General features: G+C 39.0%; 1 protein-coding gene across 4 annotated transcripts in view; it reads right to left on the reverse strand.

Annotated features, from left to right (window-relative positions):
* Bank1 (B cell scaffold protein with ankyrin repeats 1) overlaps positions 1-21,597 on the reverse strand; it is a 248,059-nt gene that overhangs the window by 36,744 nt on the left and 189,718 nt on the right. For 3 of the 4 annotated variants that reach the window (XR_013052383.1, XM_076575036.1, XM_042279975.2), the window contains 3 exons: positions 13,624-13,702; positions 9,893-10,201; positions 5,742-6,050 (listed from right to left, as the gene is read on the reverse strand). Coding sequence is in view for 3 of the 4 variants with exons in the window: in XM_076575036.1 (XP_076431151.1) it covers positions 5,742-6,050; positions 9,893-10,201; positions 13,624-13,702 (697 nt within the window). In the remaining variant the exon portion in view is untranslated. The remainder of the gene's footprint in view (positions 1-5,741; positions 6,051-9,892; positions 10,202-13,623; positions 13,703-21,597) is intronic. The other variant, XM_042279976.2, reaches the window with a different exon arrangement.

Here is a 21,597-nt window from a genome sequence, read left to right on the forward strand (position 1 = left end):
TACTGCTCTAAGCCAACCACAGAGCAGATGCAGCTTTCATTTTCATGAAAATGCAGAAAAGCAGCTATTATGAATAATTAACAAAGATAAATTTTTAAAAAATGATTTGAGATTGTGCAACTCTTACCAAGTCACACAGCTTTGAGTGCACAGTGTCATCAAGTTCAGTTCTGTCTCTCTTCAAGGGGGTCATGAATTTTACTGATGAATTTCTTTCAGGGGGGATGCCTCCTACCATGAAAGCTCCATAGAGCATCTCATTCTTCTCTAATCACATAACTCAGAGTTAAAAAGATGCTCACAGTAAAAGTGCTGGAAAAAAAAAAAACATTGTAGATTCAAGAAATTTATAGCGTGTGTGTGTGTGTGTGTGTGTGTGTGTGTGTGTGTGTGTGTGTGTCTGTGTGTGTCTGTGTGTGTGTGTGTGTGTGTGTCTGTGTGTGTGTGTGTGTGTGTGTGTGTCTGTGTGTGTGTGGTGGGGGGTCAGAGTTTCTTTGTGCGCAGCTGTTAAATGACCATTATGTAAAGATTTCAAATGTTTATTCTGTCTTAAGATGGTAACCTTGTGGATCTGAGTTTCCCAACATTGGTACTATTGATATTTTATACTGTATAAGCTTTAGATTATAATTGTCGAAAGCTAATCTTTAAAGTGCGGGATGGTCATCAGGTACCTCTGACCTCTACCTCCTAGGTACCTCTAGCATTATCTTTTTTTTTTTTTTTTTGTTTTTTTCGAGACAGGGTTTCTCTGCGTAGCTTTGCGCCTTTCCTGGAGCTCACTTGGTAGCCCAGGCTGGCCTCGAACTCACAGAGATCCGCCTGGCTCTGCCTCCCGAGAGCTGGGATTAAAGGCATGCGCCACCACTGCCCGGCTAGCATTATCTTACTTGTGAAAATCAAAATCTCTCTAGACATTGCTAAGTGACATCTGGGAGTCATTAAGAATTACTACCATCAGTCAATCAAACTTCTTACCGCAGACACATTCAACAGGGTGTTGTAACATAGTAAGGGCAAAACACAGAAAGTTGTGGTACAATTGGAAAAAAATCTAAGTGCTTGGTGATACTTTCATTCATTTTGCTCACATAGGCAAATCTATAATGCCAGTTCACACGAATTTGGATTTTGCCCCTTTTAAATGACCAATGAATTGAATCCTTGAAAGATGAGGCTGATAAGATTTAACTTTATATCACTGTGCTAAGAGATGGCCTGGAAAGTCCTCTGGTTTCATTCAGTGTTTCTGTGAATGAGCCAGGAGACTATGGTGTTCTGCTCTGAGGACACGGAGAACAATTCATTAAACACAGGTTACACAGCAGTACTGCTTCTGTTCAATGAACAGTACATACTCAGTCATCATGATGGCTCCTTTGTAGAGCTGGATCAGCACCCTTTCACAGAAAGATAAAGAGCTTCACTCGGAAAGGCAGGGGCCCTAGCCTTATATAGAAAGATGATGATGTCATTCCGTTCTGAGAGCACCTGTGACATGCATATGGTGTTCTGAAACTAAATGGTTTGGACTAGGTCACCTAGGCAGAGAACGGGCAGCAAGGCTCTCACCACAAGACCCACTTGAATATATTTCTTTACTAAGGAAGCCTGAAGCCACTCTACCCTGTCACATTTATAACCGTGGGAATTAATTTTCCCAAGAGTTTTCACAAGGACCCTCCCACCTCCAATTCATTGTATGAAATCAGTTTCAAGTACAAGTGAACTGCAAGTGGAAATTTTAGGCGAACAAGTGAGTTGTACTTGACATTTAGGGCCTTGGTAGCTGAGACGCCCTCAAGAAGGTCATATATGCAACTTTGTTGTACTGTAAAATGCCAAGGATACCTCAGGAGCAACTGCAAATTGAAAGGGGAATTGTATTCTGCTCCAAATCAGCCACATGGACTTGGTCCTATCATTTTCCTAGTAATTGTATGAGGGGAGAATGAAAAATGATTGAGTGATGCTAAAACCTTTCCCTAATAAGAGTTCACATCTGTGCATGGTCTAAGATGGAATTCTCCTACCAGTCTATCTGAGCCATACTGACCACCATTTTCTTTCCTTGATTTGTTCTAAATCAAGAATTCTGTCACTAAAAGATAGTAATCTATAAAATCCCACTATATTCTTGATGCCTAATGAACCTGATCTTGTCCAATATCACAGGGAAAAGAAAGTGTTAAGAACATGAATATCTGAGAAGAGGATGACCATTTAAGAAAAAAAAATGCTTTAAAGAAAAAATAACTTTTTTGTTGCAGTTTGTTTTTTTTTTTTTTTTTGGTTTTTCGAGACAGGGTTTCTCTGTGTTGCTTTATGTCTTTCCTGGAACTCACTTTGGAGACCAGGCTGGCCTTGAACTCACAGAGATCCTCCTGGCTCTGCCTCTTGAGTGGTAGGATTAAAGGCATGTGCTACTACCGCCAGGCTTGCAGTTCATTCTTAATCTTAGGGAGTGTTTCACACAACAATCAGAATCAGAAACATGTCTTCTGAGAAAGTGGATGGATATGAGTTCAGTTTTGAATTGTTAAGTTACGTTTCTGTGTGTGGAGGATGATGGAATGCAGAGCAGAACTTCTCTCCCATATGTGATCTACAGCATGTAGAAAAAGGAACAATACATGGTCATCTGGGAGCTTTGTTCTGTTTTGTGTGGACTCTGCCCTGCAAATTACTGCTTCAAATATTGGATGTTTTAGGGCAGGAGAAAAAGAAATAGTACAAAGACTATATTAGCCTTCTATCTTCCATACTCTTAGTGAAGTCTACTGTAGCAATATAGATGTGAATTTTGCCTCTTCTACCATTGGTTCATTCAGCTAATATTCATCAAATTCTCTCAGTTTATGTATTCATCATTGAATGTGGAAACAAGTATTTAATGGTGGGAAGGAAGATTCTGAAGAAGCTGATCTCTTCCGCTGTGGATGTTGTAGGTTAGAGGAAGGAAATAAATATGAATGCATGAAAATGAAGTGAATTTATCGGTGGAAGGAGCTCATGGTTCAGTGTTTACAGATATGGGTAATAAAAAGGCAGGTGCTCACATGCTGCTAGTACTGCTTCCTAGTTTCATCATTGGGGCAGTGCATTGGGACTCTCTTAGCATCAGCTCCCTCATCTGAAATTAGACCTGCAATGTAAACCACACAGGGCTGCTATGTGAGTGAGAGTTCACAGAAGTTTCCTCCTATTGATAGCCCTAGTATCACAGTAGACCACAGACTCTCCTTTGTGCCAGACACTGTACTTTTTAACAAAAATTCTATTTTCCTTAACTTCTGACTTTACCAGAACCAAAGAAATATATAGAACCCTTTTCTACATTAGAATTAACATATCAAAGTTATTCTTTGCTCAAATCCTAAACAAAGGTATTTCCTGCAATATCAACATAGCTTCTTGTAGCTCTCTGTTTTTTTTTTTTCTTTGTTTAGTCTCTGAAATGATATATTTGGATTCTTTACTCTGTTTTCTTCAGTTCTGCACCTTACAGCTTCCTCTTTGGCTATGTTATACTGTAGGTGTGCCAACATTCTGCGGCCACTCTGTTCTGTCAAGAATCAAGAATGGTGCAAATTGATGTTCTCCTGATGAATGGATAGTGGGATGAAATGACATTCCATTTAGTAGAACTGCTTGAGTGGGAGGACTAGGCAAGGTGTGAAAAAAGCCTTCTAATGCTGGGATTCTTGGCAGGCATATCCACGTCTGACTTTGTACCAGGGGTTTGAACTTGGATCTTCATGCTTGCACACTAAGCCATCTCTTCAGCCACCAATTGCTCATTCTGAATCCATAACCCAAATTTCCTACTCTCTTTCACTCTAATTGACTTTTGTAGAATTATATATGAGCTATTAAATTAAGTCCATCTTTATTAATGAAGAATTAGAATGATCAAAAATTTTAATTATTTCTCTATTCATTTATTTTAAATTTTCAATTGAGAGTTTAATATAAGAATGATGTATTTATATCACCTCCACCATTCCTTTATTCATTATTTTCCTAAATTTAAAAAGAAATGGTGGAAATAATGGGGAGAAAGTTTTAAGTGGGGAGAGAGATGGAAGGGTAGGGCAGAGAAGGGGGGGTAACTAGTACAAAGAGTGAAAAGCTATATGGAAACATTTTATAGAAGAGTTTAACTGTAGTTACCCTACACAGTGAATTATGGTCTCCCAGGAGTCATAGGTTGTAAATAAAAAGCCCATTACTAGATCAGTAGATACCACCCCTTGGGTCACAGATATGCCAGAGAGCTGCCCCCCCCAAATACATGTTATTTCCAATGCTCTTATTGCCCACCATGACTTACCCTAACTGGTAAGGCCCTGTTGTTGAAGACACTACACACTTAGGTCATGGACAATGGAGAAATCTAATTTGCACCAAGAAGCTGATATTTTCTCTCTAGATTTCATAGTACAGGAAGGTAACATGAGTCTTACATATGTATTAACCCTATGGACTATAATAATGATGGTCATGGGAAGCTATGCCCATGGGTGCTATAACAGTATGGCTGTTATGGAGGGAACTGTTTGCTGCTTGTATGTAAGGCCCACTCCCCAGGAGGAAATGTTTACTTTGTACTGTAAATCTGGCCAAGAACCCATGGCTGGGGAGATTATAGCACCATGTATGAACCTACTTTTATTATTTTGCGAAATGGACATAATATCAAACTGCCCTCTAAGTTCACATCTTTCAACTCACAGATTAATCCAGCTCTCCTACCTAGTCAGAGAAGTTTATTGGTGTAATGAATGGTATAGTTAAAACAAAAATGCACAACTGCTCAAAAGGCAGAGACTAAATTACTGTGGACTGCTTAGCCACAAATGGGACATGTATGTCACCTCTGAATCTTCAAGGTTCAAGGACCATTGTGGAGAAGAAACAGAAAGATTGTAAGAGCAAGAACTGGAACAAAACAGTATCTCCTGGACTGCATGAGCTCACAGCACCCTTGGCTGCTTGTACAAGACCTGCACAGCATCACAGCAGTCAAAATGCTAGCATGGAGGGAAGAAGGACTCAGAAGACCCCACACCTAAATAAGGAACCACTGACAGCTAATGGCTTCTAGGAAGGAGCAGGAGACTCAGTTTTCTTTAAGGGTATGGCCCTGGTAGGTAAAACTTGTTCCAAGTGATGGTTCCACTCACATGGGTATATAGGCAGCATAAATTGGACTATGTATATTATTTTTTAAAAAACTGAAAGCTGGGAGGAGGAAGTGGATATGGAAGAAGTGGGAGTAAATATGATATTGTATGCATGCATAAAATTCTCAAAGAATTAATAAAATATTATATTAAAGTTGGGCCAATGTAACTTATCTGTGACTTGAAAAGATGCTTACAGCCTTTAGAGTTTTATGGCACCAGTCCCTTTATTTTTTACCTCATCCCCCAATCCCATTTCTCCCATGAACCAAGGAACATACCACAAAACCATATACTAAGGGCTGGGAACATGGCTCAGTGGTTCCAATCAGTGGCAGCTCTTTCAAAGAACCCAGGTACAATTACCAGCACCCACATGGTAGCTTACAATTCTCTGTAATTCTATTTCCAGGACAACCAGTGCCCTCTTCTGGCCTCTGTGGGTACCAGGCATGCACTGGTATGCACCCACCTGTCTATGTAGACATGCATACAGGTAAAATATCCACGAACACACAATTTGAAAGTTGAAAAAAAAATCCATAGACGACATACCTTGGGCTATGTAAGGCGTTGTTTCTTCTTTGAAAGGCATGTGAGTGGGTCGGGGGGTGGGAGCAGGAGGTCTGTTGATAATGAAAGAACGATTTCCAGTTCTTTTCTTTATGCTCTTACTGGCCAGTATCAGATCGTACTCATTGTCATCAATCTCAGCAAATGCATATGGGTTTTCTTCCTCCTCCTCTTTCTGTGATTCATCTTCTCTCTTTTCTTCTTTGCTGGGTTCCTCTCTTGTCTCTTGTCTCGCACTGAGATCACTCCAGTTTTGAATTCTTTCCATTTGGTCTTCCACCACTTTCCCTGCTTGGGAAACATTTAGTTTGGGTTTACATTATATTGTATGCAATATTCTTGCTGCTTTTTATTTGCTATATCATCTCAAATCACTTTACTCACATGCCATTGAGACAATATGAAAAAGGGCCCCATCTCTAGTAAAATATATGACTATCAAAATTCAAAAAGAAAAGTTGGTTGTTTGATTCACTTATACAGCTTAGAATTGCTAGTTCTGCAAAGAAAATAATATATGTTTTCAAAAATTATCATTTCTTAAACATTATTTTAGATATATATTTGATAAAAGAAAACGAGTCATAAATCTATATCTCAAGCTCCAAATGCCTTGAAAGGGGTGTTTTTAAGCATAAAACTCACGAATGTTTTTCCCCAGTAAGATATCTTCCCTTTTCTACTTCTTGTACTGATTATTTCACCTAAAACCTAATTTCCCTGAAAATGACAGGAGGGACCAGCCATACATACATGCTTCCGCTGTCTGTCCTAGCAATGACAGACTGACTTTCAAAAGTGCAACTCTTGATTTTCACAGGTGAATATGAACCTCACTCAGAAATGTGACACCAAAGTGGAGACCTTGATGTAATGGACATTCTGGGCAATCACTGGCTTAAGGATTAGGTGTGTGATTAGAATGCAACCGCATAGTCAGGAAAATATTTACCTGCTTTGTAAGAATATGCTAAGACATCTTCGTAGCAGTTGTTAAGCAGACAAGCATATGAAACACTCTGGTTAATAAATTAAAAATAACCCGCACCTCTCTACTAGGCCGATGAGAAGGCCTTTCCCTATGGATATTAGTGTTTACTCCCATTTTCAACTTGATTCTGTTGAACAGTGCGGATCTGATAATGATTATTGAAGTTGGGATTTTAGTGGAAAAACTTAAACACTCAGAGGAAAAACAACTAATGGAACCACATCAAAGAGTATTTTTACAAGAATATTCAGGAATTGCTTTTGGTAGTTCTAGGAGGGGTAACCAGGACGCTCTTCCAAGGCATCTTAAACTATATTCTCCTGGTAAGTTTAACCTAGCAAGTGTTAATTTCCTATATGCCTGGCACCAGCTTTAAAATCATTACGCCTTGCCTCTTTCTGCATGAATAATATGGCTTTGAGATTTCGACTTCATGACTTCTGTTTCCCTGACAGCCTCCGGGTGAAACCTGATTAAGTGTGTGGGAAAGACTTTTACAGCACTTCATTTTTAGCAAAATGTGTCAACTGTCTCACTTTTATGAACCCATTTCCTGAGCTGTTCCCCACCCACCTCTCTTTCCAACTCTTTCTAAAGTTGGACTCACATTAGAAATCATACATTTTACTTTTTATCTTCCAAAGCATCAGCTTGTGCTTTGAGTTAAGGAGTGGGGCCCAAGTTTTCTCACTCCAGGTTGTATACTAATAAATACTAAATGAATCACTCCTATGAGCGAATCACTTCAACTGCTGAAATAATGAGGCACAAGTGTATAGAAAGGAGAACACTAGAAGTATGTAGCATCTTCTAATCATAGGCTCTGTGGCCTTGTGTCTGAGTGGCAGATGGGTCATAATGATAGTTCAATCTTATGATTGTTGTGAAGGTTGAAAGATGCTTCATAATGGTGTCTATTAGTACTTTATCCAATGATTATGTCTGCAAGTCTCACTTGTAGAATTTGATGCCCATTTTCTAATAACTCAAGGACAGATTTTGACAAATGGGCTCAGTGGCCAGGGGTACTTGTTGCTCTTACAGAGGACCTGAGTTTGATTACCAGCACCAATATATTGGCTTACAACTATCCTTAATCCTAGTCCCATGGGATCCAACAGACATGCCATAGCACAAATACATTTGTTCAGGCCAACTAAACATTCATAAACATAACGTCAATAAATCTAAAAAAGAAAATGTATAAAAATATCTTGACAAATAATGCCTTTTTCTCTTCTCATTTTTCATTGCTGTGGGTGAAAAGATGAATAAGAAAAAAGATATGAAAGTAAAAAAGGGATCAATTGGCAAGAGGAAGAGGATTAGTGAGAAGGGGACAAGAAAGTATGGGGGAATGAATATGACAAAAATAATTGTATATATGTATACCATGTATATTAAAATGAAACCCCTTACTTTGTAGATTATATACAAAACATTAAGCAAACAAATATGACAATATGCTTTTTTTTGGTTATGTTGAGACAGGGTCTCTCTGTATTGTTTTGGTATCTGTCCTGGATCTCACTCTATAGACCAGCTGACAATATGCTTTTTAAATAAAATCAATGTGGTTTTTTGGGGGAGGTCTTTGCCTCCTATGTGTGGTACGTTTCAAGAGATATATTAGCTAAAATTATAATTTTGGTCATAGGTATTTGGTAAACTTATGAAATAGTGGTATTAGGTTTCTTAGATAACATTGTATATGAAGACTTACATTATAAAATTATGATGTAACATTATATAGTATAGATATTTAATCTGACCCAAGATAATATTTCCATCTTTATTATTTAAAATTTTCAAATTTGAAAAATGGAGTGGAATTTTGTGGCTAGTCTTCTGCTAGACTGTTTATTTCTCCCACAGATTTTTTTTTTGTTTTTGTTTTTTTTGAGACAGGGTTTCTCTGTATAGCTTTGCGCCTTTCCTGGATCTCGCTCTGTAGACCAGACTGGCCTTGAACTCACAAAGATCCGCCTGGCTCTGCCTCCTGAGTGCTGGGATTAAAGGCGTGCACCACCACCGCCCAGCACTCCCACAGATTTTTATGTGCTGACTTCACTCAAGAGTGCAGAAAAGCTTGGCGCATAGGTGAGCAATGAATGCATGCTGTATGAGCCAAAGAAGCATCTCCCAGGATTAGTTTTCTAATGTGTTGTAGAACCTGAGTGTAGCTTATATCGATAAACATGAGCCTTCCCAGAAAACAAGGCCTTGAAGGGCAATAATGTTAAATTTTGTGGTTTCAAAGTTCACTTGAAATTTTTTTTATTTCATATGTATGAATATTTGCCTGCATGTATGCATGTGTACTAAGTGTAGTGCACAAAGAGGCCAGAAGGGGGCGAGGATAGATCCCTTGGAATAGAGTGACAGACAGTTGTGAGCCATCATGTCGGTTCTGGGAACTGAACCTGGGTCCTCTGCAAGAGCAGCAAGTGCTCTTAACTGCTGAGCCATCTTTCCAGCCACTTCAAAATTCACTGTTTCAAGTAGTGTTCATACATTTGATAGTCTTCTGGGATCTGACAACTAAAATATATTATTTATAGCATATGATGAAAAAACTGGTATTTTAGTCTTTGTTATGAAATTTTCTTTGTGAGGATAGTTTACAACTTGAGAGGTTAAGCACAAAATAGGTAAATGAAGTGGTTGACAATGACCCTGGGGCTGAGAGTTTTTAGGCCATGGAGAACTCCAAGGACAAATCCTAGGAGACCTAGCTCCCAGGAAGACCAAGCACCAGGTGAGTGAAGTGCCCATGCTCATTTCTAAATTACCCCCAACAGCCATCCTTCTGCCAGAACATTGAACTTTCCCACAGAACGTACAAAGTTTATTTTATGTACATCATGACAGATTCTTTCCAAATCATTATGGTTATTTTAGTAGTAGTATTTATCGTATTCACATTCCTCCAGCTTTGCAAGGGCATTTAATTTTGGGGAAAGGGATCAGAGAGAAAGAGTAAATAGATTATCTTGCTTTCTTCCCTTAGCTTCAGTTAAAGATCAGAGAGTCACCTTGGTTTTGGAATCCGATCGTGTCTCCACAGATTCAACATTGTACCATATGCTCTGTAGAAGCCTTGGAACAAATTGTTTCTTTGCACCACCACCTATAAGCTTACCTTGTGAGGTGAAGTGAGGTCTTTCTAGTTGGGAAGCAGCAGTCCCTGATCGGGGTGGAGGCGGAGGAGGTCTGCAGTATGGAAGAGGCTCCTGTGAGTTGCTTTCTGTATCAATTCCGGGAATGAACACATACAAATCGTCATACTGGTTCTCAGAGCTTTCGCCCTCGACCTCTGGCAGGCTGGATCTTGACTCAGCACCTGGCTCTTGCTCCTCTGTGTCCCCAGCCCTTTCAGGTTCCTCAGATGTGTCTGTGCTCCGTCTGTGTGTCCTCCTGAGTTCGTGATGAAATGCTGGGGACTGTGTGGCTATTTATGATGAAGATTGAGCAGTTTCACTTACACACATTGGAGGCATTTTGAAAATTTGCACAGAAGTTGTAGTACAGTTAAGCTTTTGTGACCTGCTATGTAGTGAAAAGCTGCCCACTGCATAGCTTTGCTTTCCCTAGTGAGTCTCAAAGCTCCATCTCATCTTGTTTCCTGTGTACATGACACAGCCACATACAGACATTTTGATTCTGTGGAGAAACTGCTGAAAACGAATCTGCGCCTTTACTTTGCATTTCCACATATTTATTATACATATTACTTAGGGCTGATAATAGGCATTGCAATAACTTATATAATTAACAACCATAGATTATTATGGGGACTTCATTAATTTTTGAAAATGATACTTGGTAAAATGCCTTTTTTTCCCCCTGGAGAAAGCATACCTAATGATAAAATGCATTCTGTTTTGATATTTAACCAAATAATTGAGTCAATGTCCCTATGGTCTAAGAAGCACACAACATATACTTTTATATTATACAATAATACTCTAACCACCCAGGAATAGCACAAAAACATTAAGTGGCAATAATTTCACATCTGTAAAACAATTTATACAATGTTTTCTTTTTAAAAATGAAAATGAAAGACATATTCTTTTTGATCTTTCAAACAGATGGAATGTGTCTTATCATTTTCAATGAAAAAGATTTGTTTTCAAATTTTGTTAAAATATAGCTTTAAATATCAAATGAAACTGTGGGGAAGGAGACACTTGTTCTTTGTCGCTTTGAAAAATGAAGTCACACAGTAGAAAACTTTCAGCAGTGTGACAAAAATGAGGCCCATAAAAAAGTATGTCTGTGATGGTGCCCTGTACAGTCTTTTCTTTCACACGAGGAAGAAGAGAGACACAGTGTTTGCTTCTAGAACTGAACTCAGATTCTATTAATACTAGTCTGGGATAAGCAAGCAGACTTCTGTGTATATGTATGTGCTGTGCTGAGTGTGTGCAGAGTATCTGTATGTGTGGTGTGGGGTATATATGGGGTATGTGTATGGGGGGAATATATGTGTATGCGGTATACATGTGTGTGTGTGTGTGTGTGTGTGTGTGTGTGTGTATGTGTGAGATATGTGTGAGGTATGTTGTGCATGTGTGGTGTATGTGGTATTTTGTGTGTTTGTATGTGGTATATATAGGTGTATGTGTGGGAGGGTGTATGTGTATGGTATGTTTTGTATGTGTGATGTGTGTGGTGCATGTGTGCTGTATATTGTATGTATATGTGGTGTATGTAGGGTATGTGTGTAGGGGGAGTGTAAGTGTGGTGTGTGTGTGTGTGTGTGTGTGTGTGTGTGTGTGTGTGTGTGTGTGATGTATATAGGTATAGGGGTAGTATATGTGTATGGTGTGTTGTCTGTGTGTGATTTTTCTCCAGAGGTCTCATTCAGTTTTCTATTTCTCATACCTCAACACTGGCCCTAGAGTAAAGTGATCCCTGGAAATGCTGATGGAGTAGATGACGGAGCAACTGGAAGGGGATTATTGCTCAGCCGTAAGTACCTGAAGATTGACTATTTTGTCTAAGAAAAACAGTCATCAGCCTAGAATTGCATTCAAGGATGGGAAATTGCACACTAGCGCTTTAGTTCTACAATCAGTGTTTCTTGACACTGACAAAAAACAGACATTCCAGGTGCTTGGCAGGTGGATCCAGCCCTGGCAAGTTAAGTTAGAGTTAGTAGGCAGAGGGTTCAGCATGCCCAGTCATTATTGTGATGCTGACTGGGGTGCCTTGACCTCACCGAGCCCCATAAAAACTGGTGGCTGAGCCCAATCACGGTCTCACAGCTGAGAGAGCTCTCAGTTTCAGCTGTAGAGATGAGATTTTTCTTTACAAGAAACTGCAATAATGTTCTCTTGTTGGCAGGCCTTCAGAGGGTGGAATATTATGATAGATGTGTGGTAAGTATTAATAATGAACTTTATCATAACCTTTTATTATTAAGGTGATAAAATAAATAACCTATAGCCTTTTTAATCAGTTTATTAATATGTAGTATTTAATATAATTTAATATGTAGTACTCATGTGCATATTGTGATAATGTTTGAAGGATTTTATCAAAGTATACTTGGTAAGCTTTGCATTGAATTTTGTCTGATTTGCCTATCAGCCTGTCATTCAAAAAGCTTGTGGTCAGTAGTGTACAACTGAGCATTGATCATGTACCGCTTCTAAGCCATATGGACCTGAACAGACAATCCTAATCTCCCAAGACAAGTATTTTAAATGAAGGGTACAAGCCATAAATGGAGAAGCAGATGAGTGAAATAAAATGCTGAATGATGCTGAGCACAGTGGAGAAAGACACAAGCAAAGGGAAATGAAGAAATGTTGAAAACAGGGGTTATGATATGTGAATGGAGTGTGGACGGGAGTTAAGAGGATGTGAGAGGAAGAACGTGTGGAGGGAGCTGAAACTGCACATGTCCTGAGCAGAGGCATAGTCGTTCTCTCTCTAGGATAAATAACAATGACAACTAGTTGAATGCTGGCAATATTTCGCAGGTATAATGAATAGTATTATAGTGGAGTGGATGTATAGTGGGAGACAAAGGACAAAAGTCCAGAGTAACTTCAAGAATTTTGAACTAACTTAAAAAGAAAATGCATTTTCGCTGGCTGTGGAGGGAAGTCAACAGGTGGAGACATTGGGTATAGCAGGAATCAGGATTTTCCGAATGAAGGGTGGGATGCCCATCACAAATGCTGGTGAAGATGGTAAGCAAGCCATTGCCTGCTAATGGGACCTGGCCTGCACATGTATGAACACTGAATTCACCTTCAGATGTTAGACATAGAATTACATGTGCTGGCCGGGCGGTGGTGGCGCACGCCTTTAATCCCAGCTCTCGGGAGGCAGAGCCAGGCGGATCTCTGTGAGTTCGAGGCCAGCCTGGGCTACCAAGTGAGCTCCAGGAAAGGTGCAAAGCTACGCAGAGAAACCCTGTCTCGAAAAACCAAAAAAAAAAAAAAAAAAAAAAAAAGAATTACATGTGCTATGGCATGAAGGAGCTTAGAAACATCCTTGCCTCAACTTCCCACTTTGCAGCTGACAGAACTCAGTTCCACAGAGAATGTGATTGTGTTTTGAAGAACAAATTAAATTTGGAAACATAGTTTTCAAATATCCAGAAAAGAATATCAATGTGATTTGTATAATTTTTCAGGGTAGGGAGCTCATAAACTCCTATTTGATTATTAAATCTTGACTTTATAAAAGGTGTTTAAATTAGCCCATGTAGGCAAATCATCTTTATCACAATATTATTCAAAAATCCATTGGTTGATAAAATACCTTTCCACACTTTCTGTTCAGTCTTGTTTTCGAGTTTCATACACTATACTATAAAACCTATATGTATTCATGGATTAGAAGAAAACTTACAGGGTGAACATGTTGCAAATGTGGTAACATCCTCTTCATAATCATTTTCTTGCTCATTATTTCTGCTAATGTTTTGGATCTGAAAGGAAGGAAGGTAATTTTTAAAAAGTTGCATTAATCTTACCTACAGGGAAAATACTTTTAAAGTTTTATTAAATACTTAAATTCTTCATTACTGACTTTGGTTATACATGTGATCAAAGAAACATGGTATTAAAAGCAAAAGTAAGAAAGACATCCATCATGAATAATGAGCTGATTTAAAAAAGAAACCTAACAACTGTTATAACACTTGATAAAAGCAATAATCATGAGTTTGGTATGGTAACCTGCATCAAACTGAATACAAACAGTTCTCTTAAAACTGTTTCTTTGATTATTTAAAAGATATTAATTATATCAGGTATATCATGGTACAATTTTTTTCTATTTTGCATACCAACCACTGTTCCCCCTCCCTCCCCTTCTCCCGTTCCCCCACCTTCCCCCCCCCATTCATTCCTTTAGGGGGTAGTCAATGCAGTCTGGCATACCCAAGTTGGGGCAGGACTAAGCCCCTCCCCTCTGCATCAAGGCTGAGTAAGGCCATTCCCTACCACAGGAAATGGGCTCTAAAAAGCCAGTTCATGTACCTGGGATAGGTCCTGGTCCCATTGCCAAATGCCTCACTAGCAGATCAATCCACACAACTGCCTCCCACATTCAGAGGGCCTAGTTTGGACCTATGCAGGCTCTCCAGCTGTCATTCCAGAGTCCATGAGCTTCCACTAGCTTGGGTCAGTTGTCTCTGTGGTTTTCCCATCATGATCTTGACCGCCCCCCCCCCTTGCTCCTATAGTCCCTCCTCCCTCTCTTCAACTGAACTCCAGGAGCTTGGCCAAGTGCTTGCCTCTGGGTCTCTGCATCTGCTCCCAAAAGTCACTGGATGTAGGTTCTATGATAACAGTTAGGGTAGTCACCAGAGTATAGGGGAAGGCTAGTTCAGGCACCCTCTCCACCATTGCTACGAGTCTTAGCTGGGAACATTCCTGAAGATGTTTATTCCATGTCTTTCTAAGGAAGAAAGTAAGCTCATATATTTCTATTTATTTGCCTTTTTGAAGTCAGTTCTGGTATTTGTTTACTTACTAATTAACTTATTTATTTAGCAATGGTGGAGCTTGAACCTAGGCCCTCTAACATGTTAAGCATTCACTCCACTGCTGATTCATACCCCAGGTCACACTATATGTAGAAGACAGATTTACTGAGAGAGAACAAAATATATTTATCACTAGAAGAGCTAGTTTTGTCTAAATCCTCTGAGGAGATGGGGCTCCTACACTTGTGGAACACACTGCTCCTTGTAGAGAAAGTCAAGCGAGAGCAACTCCATTTGTCCAAACTGCATACAGAAAAGGATGGCGGTGTGACTGTATTTAACCGAGACCACACGCTTTAAACACAAACGTCAAGTGGCTTCTTCAAAGATATGTTTTTGTTCTTAACAGAATTGATGGAAATAATGAGGCCATTTGTTCTAAACTAGAGAATCCACACTGGTGCACTTTACACATTATTGTAGCCAAGGTATGCTGAGGTACACTGACCTCATCAATTTCCTTTACCATCTGTGTTGGCCAACGAGAACCCAATGGAATTGATTTATTTTTAATGGGTGTTCTTCATGAGAGTATCATAACCTCTAGTTTTCCAGGGAATCTTAAGAATGAAGATTTAAGAGTAAAGAAAAAGTACCTCAGTACTTTACTGAGTCTGATAATTCATTTTAGTCCTCAGTCCTTTCTCCTAAGTGTAATCTATGAAAAATAGCATTGATGTATTGGATGATATTGGCAGGTATTGGTATTCAAACCATTGTTTAATATAGATATCTTAAGTTTCCAATTAGAATAACCTGTACATTTTATAATGTAGGTCAAGAAAATACTTTATAAGTCTATAGCACTCTCAAAAATCACATAAAGCAATGTTTTTTACTCTTTAAACATCAGAAATCATTTCCAAAGACCTTAAGAATTATGGAAAAATACCATACATTAAGAGCTACTGGACAAGTATCTAGATATGAGTATAAAGAAATTTGAAATCTATTTGGAGTAGGTTTCATGTTATGATTTAAGCCATATAAACAGCCAAAACCCAAGAATATCCCCCAAAAAAACCTCCTTCCAAATTTTATCTATGGCCCATATTATGTACAATTAATATTTCCTATAATTAATGCTATACAGAGTAATTATCCTCTCAGGAGTGAAAATATCTGAAAATATTTATATTGGAAAAGCAAATGCTTCCCCCTCAAGGTCCTTACAATCATAAATTAAAAATATGCTAGATCTAATGACACATTAATAACTATTATACAAAACCAATGATGGCATCAAAGAGAAGTCTCATGCTTCTCAGATATCTAGATACTTTAAAACTTTGCTGTGTGTTTTAGTGGACCGAACAAGGGCTGTGCATCATTTGAAAGACAAATTATAGCTGTGTAATTTATCAGCTATATGATATCAGGCAAATGCTTAACCCTAAACCTCAATTTTCTACCCTTTGAAATGTGGGTAATATCTATGCCCTCATTTTATGAAGAAGGACAGGTCATAATAATATAATCCAACATATCTCTACCATGTAATGAGTGTTTAATGAGCATAATGTTGACTTGATTTTTCTTCTTATAAATACTTTTAAGAAAGCATGGTTTCTTTTTTTTCATTTTTCTTTATTAAATTTTCTACTCACTCCATGGGCTATCCACAGACCCCCCTCCTCCCATCCACCAGCCCTCTTTCCCAAGCCACCTCACATACCCACATCCCTCAAATCAAGGTCTCCCATGGGGAGTCAGCAAAGCTCAGCACATTGAGCCTAGGCAGGTCCAAGCCCCTTCCCACTGCACCAAGGTTGTGCAAGGTGTCACACCACAGACACCGGATTCCAGAAGCCTACCCATAGACCAGGGACAGATCCTGATCCCCCTGCCTGGATGCCCCCCGAACAGTTTCAGCCAAACAACTGTCTTCCATATCCAGAGGGCCTAGTCCAGTCCCATGGGGGCTCCACAGCCACCAGTCCACAGTTCATGGGCTTCCACTAGTGTGGCCAGTCATCTCTGCACGTCCTCCCATCATGATCTTGATGTCCCTCGCCTACAGTATCTCTCCTCTCTCTCATCAATTGGATTCCTGGAGCTCAGCCTGGTGCCTGTCTGTGGATCTCTATATCTACCTCCATCTCTCACTGGACAAAGGCTATATGATGACAGTTAGGTTATTTGTTAGGCTGGTCACCAGAGTAGACTGGTCCAGGCACCCTCTGGACCACTGCTAGCAGATCAAGGTGGCATCAACCTTGTGGATTCCTGAGAGCCTCCCCAGCACCCTGCCTCTTCCTATTCCCATGATGTCCTCATCTATCATAGTATCTTCCTCCCTGCCCTCCCACTCTGTCCCTGTTCCAGCTTGACCCTCCCATTTCCCTATGTTCTCATCCTCCACTCATGTATATCTCATCCACTTCTTCTTCACAGGATCATCCATGTGTCCCTCCTAGGGTCTTTTCCTGTTAGCTAGCTTCTCTGGAGTTGTGGGTTGCAGTCTGGCCATCCCTTCCCTCCCATTTAGTATCCACTAATGAGTGAGGAAATACTATGTTTGTCCTCCTGAGTCTGGGTTACATCACTCAAGATGATATTTTCTAGATCCATCCATTTGCCTGAAAATTTCATGATATCATTGTTTTTTACTTCTAAGTAGTACTCCGTAGTTTATTTTTCTAAGTCTTATTTTATTCATACATTTGTTAAACATGTAGTTGGCTTTCTATATAGTACATATACTGTTATTAAAAGAAGAAAGTTAAAAAATAAAGTCAAAATTACTCATTGATGCTGGAAGATAAAGGGAAACAAGATACAGTATTTTATTTATTTTAATAAGTCATCACTACAGATGAAATAGAGAATTAAAAGTTGAACCTAACACAGTGATGGCGGTTGATTGCAATATCCCACTTCTACCAATAGAAGGTCATCCAGAAACTCTCAAAAACCTCCTGAAATTAGACTCGAGGCATTGAAGATGAAGGATAGAAGGACAGACAAAAGAAAACCTCTAAATAGAGACAACAGAAAAAAATCAGGACAGGGCGTTTGAAATGTATCACAAGTTAAATGCTTCACCAAACTTCAAAAGAAAAGTTTTGAGACCAGTTTATCTGGCTTTCAAGGAGAGAGAGTTGCTAGTGACCTTGGTGTAGATTCATCAACCCAAAGAAGCTTAAAGAGCTAAGTGTGGGCAAAGAATGGAATGCATCATGCACCAGGTTTTGTTTCAGAACAGTGTGACAAAGAGTCAGAGTGTAATTATACTCAGAATTTGGTTTTCAAAATATAAGCTAATGACATCAGAAAGAGATGGGGTGGGGAGAGAGACAGAGAGGGAGAGAGCTGTATTATGGGCAAGGACTATAGAGATGGAACAGACAGGATATTTAAGAACTATGATGTCAAAGGCTGGAGGAAGGGAGTTAAATATGACCATGAAAATTTCTAACCCTCAATATCTAGTGGCAGCTCTCAGGTTAAAGTCTTCTTTTTAAAATCCTTCAGAGATAAAGACACCAATTAATGCCACATTTTTGATGCAATCTAGAACTAAGCTGGTGGTCTAGAGAGAATATGTTCAGCTTAAATATCTTTTGTATTGGATCTTGGAACACTTGAAAATCTATTTGGAGTGGATGCATGAGTATAAAATAGAGAGCCTTCTAATATTTGAAAACAGAGACTAGTTTTATAGTGGACAGATAAGCTTCTGATTTGATCAGTAAGACATAACTGAGAAATCTGACTAACAGAACTGAACTGTAAGTACAGAGTCAAAATTGTGCTTTAAAGATTTCAGAAGAGCAGTTAGATACAGGCTACTGAACATTGATTATAAAATATACTTGTTCAACTACTGGCTCATTCCTTTTCAAAATATAAGATGATGAACTGGCCATGAAATTAAATAGATATATTTAGTGCTACAAACTTCTAAACAGTACACTGAGTATGAAAAAACATAGAGCTGTGTCGACATTTTAGAGCTGAAGCTAGATGGGGAAGAAGGGCTTTAGTGAATAAGCACATGAAAGAAAAATGACAGATACAAGGAGGGTGTAATCACACAGTCAGAAGTCCAAACTAAAAAGAAACGAATCATTTTTTATTAACCTTTTTTGATTTCAAAATGATACTCAGAACTGAGCTGAAACATCTTACAGAAGGAAGAGTTTCTGGCTTAGGGAACTTTACCTAAAATAATCAACAACTGCATCCCAGAAAGTTCTCAACGCACCATCTACAAGTAACATTTTTAAGCATGATTGTTATCACCAACATGGACCAATCAGGCAGTGGACATTTCTTAAAGATTTTTCTCTGTGTATGTTGCTATAATACATGGCAAGTTTTTAAGGAGACAGTGAGGTAACATAACATTCCCCTAAGATGCTAAATATTTAGCTTGAGAGAAAAAAATCAATGTAAAATATACCAAGAAATGATAATTTTGTGTTTTGCTTAATTAAAGATTTCAGCATAAGAAACTATTGAAACCACTCTTTACAAAATAGCTAGGACTGGGCTGTAAAGGATGAGAAGGGTTTGTGAGACTCATCCTGAATCTAGTGGTAGCAGCTAACTGATGCTTACTGACCTAATGGATGAAGGGATAGATAAGTGTGAATTGGTAAAAGGATGAAAGTGGGTGTTCTAGCAAAGAAAAGCAAAAGCATGGCTGGGTGGGCTTTAAAGATACAAGGCAAAGAGAAAAGCCACAGGATCCAAAGAGCAGGTGACTTTTTTCAGAAGATGTAAATTGTGATAGGAAGCCTGGAGGTAGCACTTGTTTACTGAAGCTTAGTTGTATGTAGTGCTCTGCAGCGCAGCTGCTGCTGATTGGTGGAGTGCAGCTGCTGCTGATTGGTGGAATGCACTGCTGCTGATTGGATTGGTGGGATGCAGCTGCTGCTGATTGGATTGGTGGAATGCAGCTGCTGCTGATTGGTGGGATGCAGCTGCTGCTGATTGGTGGAGTGCAGCTGCTGCTGATTGGTGGGATGCACTGCTGCTGATTGGATTGGTGGGATGCAGCTGCTGCTGATTGGATTGGTGGGATGCAGCTGCTGCTGATTGGATTGGTGGGATGCAGCTGCTGCTGACTGGTGGGATGCAGCTGCTGCTGATTGGTGGAATGCAGCTGCTGCTGACTGGCAGAAGGTTTTTCCAATCAGCACCCTCTGAACATGTGTAGATTCCATAGGTTATGAGTTCTGAGATAAGGAAGCCACCAGATAGATTTGGTTTCGAATCTTTCTCTCCCGTTATTACTCAGCTAATTCCTTTCTGGTTTGGCCTCTCTAGATGCCAAAAGAGCTTAAATGTATCTCATCTCATAGAGTTACTGAAAAATACAACTGATATCAAGTACATGGAATAAAGCTTGGTAAATAGAAAACAGTCTGCAACTGCTATCTATATTATTTTAAGAGTGTTGTTTCACTATAGAATTAAATTTTATGTCACTGTATTTTTCATATAGCCATGTTTATGTTAACGTTTATAGTCAGTTACAAGGTTGAATAAAGACCAGTTGTATTTAAACTAGAATATAAATAATAAAACCAAAGGGTACAAAATTATAAAGGATTAAAACTGGACACTTTTTCTTAGCTCAAGATCTTTTTAAATTATACCTAATTTAGGTATAGGGAATCATAGCACAAACATTATCATAGGTTCATGCTGGACCTCTTTATACTCATAGGTGTTAAGCAGGGCACCTGGGCATGGTGTGTAGGTTATGTACTCATATCTGCTTGAAATTCCATTTGGTACAACTTCCTTTGTAACATCATGAAAGAGCTGGAGGCTAGCAGGATATAGGTTGAAGGAATCTCAGATTATCCTACAAGGCAGTAAACTTTGATTTTATAACATTTATGCTGCAAATATTTGTTTAGGTTAGTTTAAAATTAACTTCTCTTCTTCTAGCACAAAATGATGGAAGGCAGGACCCATGCCACCCATAGGCATTTCATAACAGGAATGCAAAGAGAAGAGACAAGACATTGGCATAGATGGGGTACAGAGTCCATAGTGAGCTGTGAGGAGGTGATAAAGTCCTTGACTAAGCATGTGAATCTGCAGTTGCCACACCTAAAATATTGGTCATTCTAGTTTTCATGGTGAGGATAGGAGCATGTATCAGACAGTAGCACAGAGTTCACTACTGAATCTTCCAAAGTCTAGACATCGGTTTTAGTTTTAAATTTAAATCTAGTTAATAAAGGTCAGTAGAGGATATGCAAGGCACCACCATGACAAGTATACAAATCATTACCTTGTGTTGAATATGCTAATCAAATCAAGCTTAAAGATGATATAATACGAAGGCACACCAAGTAGAAGGTAGGCAGTAGACAGAGGTCCATGCCTTGAAGCTGGCAGATTGAAGTTAGTGAAGGCACAGGGCCAGGTTTACATCTGTGATAACAATTTTCAAAAACTCATTGTCTGCTGTTTCTAAGCCTTTAATACTCGAGTCAGGGGTCAAAGAAGCAAATGGTCCAAATAGCAGAGCAATAAAAGGCTGCATTGCCATCCTTACAGTGGAAGGACACTCCATTTATCTAAAATAAAAGGTACAAGTGGTTTCTGAATTCAAGCCAGAAGCAAACATAAAATGCCAGTTAGACACTTAGCAATTTCCTACAAAAATTATACTCTTCGGTTGTTAGGTAATAAGTGTTATTTGACAAATGAAACAAAGAACTGTTTAATTTTATACTATTACTATGAACAAATAAGTGTTATTTGACAAATTAGACAGAACAATTCTTAAAGCGTATGTTGCTGCAAATCTATTCTCAGCATTCATGTGGCTGAGATAATCTCAGTTTCCAAATATGGAATAAGGAGAG

This window comes from Peromyscus maniculatus, chromosome 6, assembly GCF_049852395.1.
Source record: "Peromyscus maniculatus bairdii isolate BWxNUB_F1_BW_parent chromosome 6, HU_Pman_BW_mat_3.1, whole genome shotgun sequence".
Taxonomy (NCBI): domain Eukaryota; kingdom Metazoa; phylum Chordata; class Mammalia; order Rodentia; family Cricetidae; genus Peromyscus; species Peromyscus maniculatus.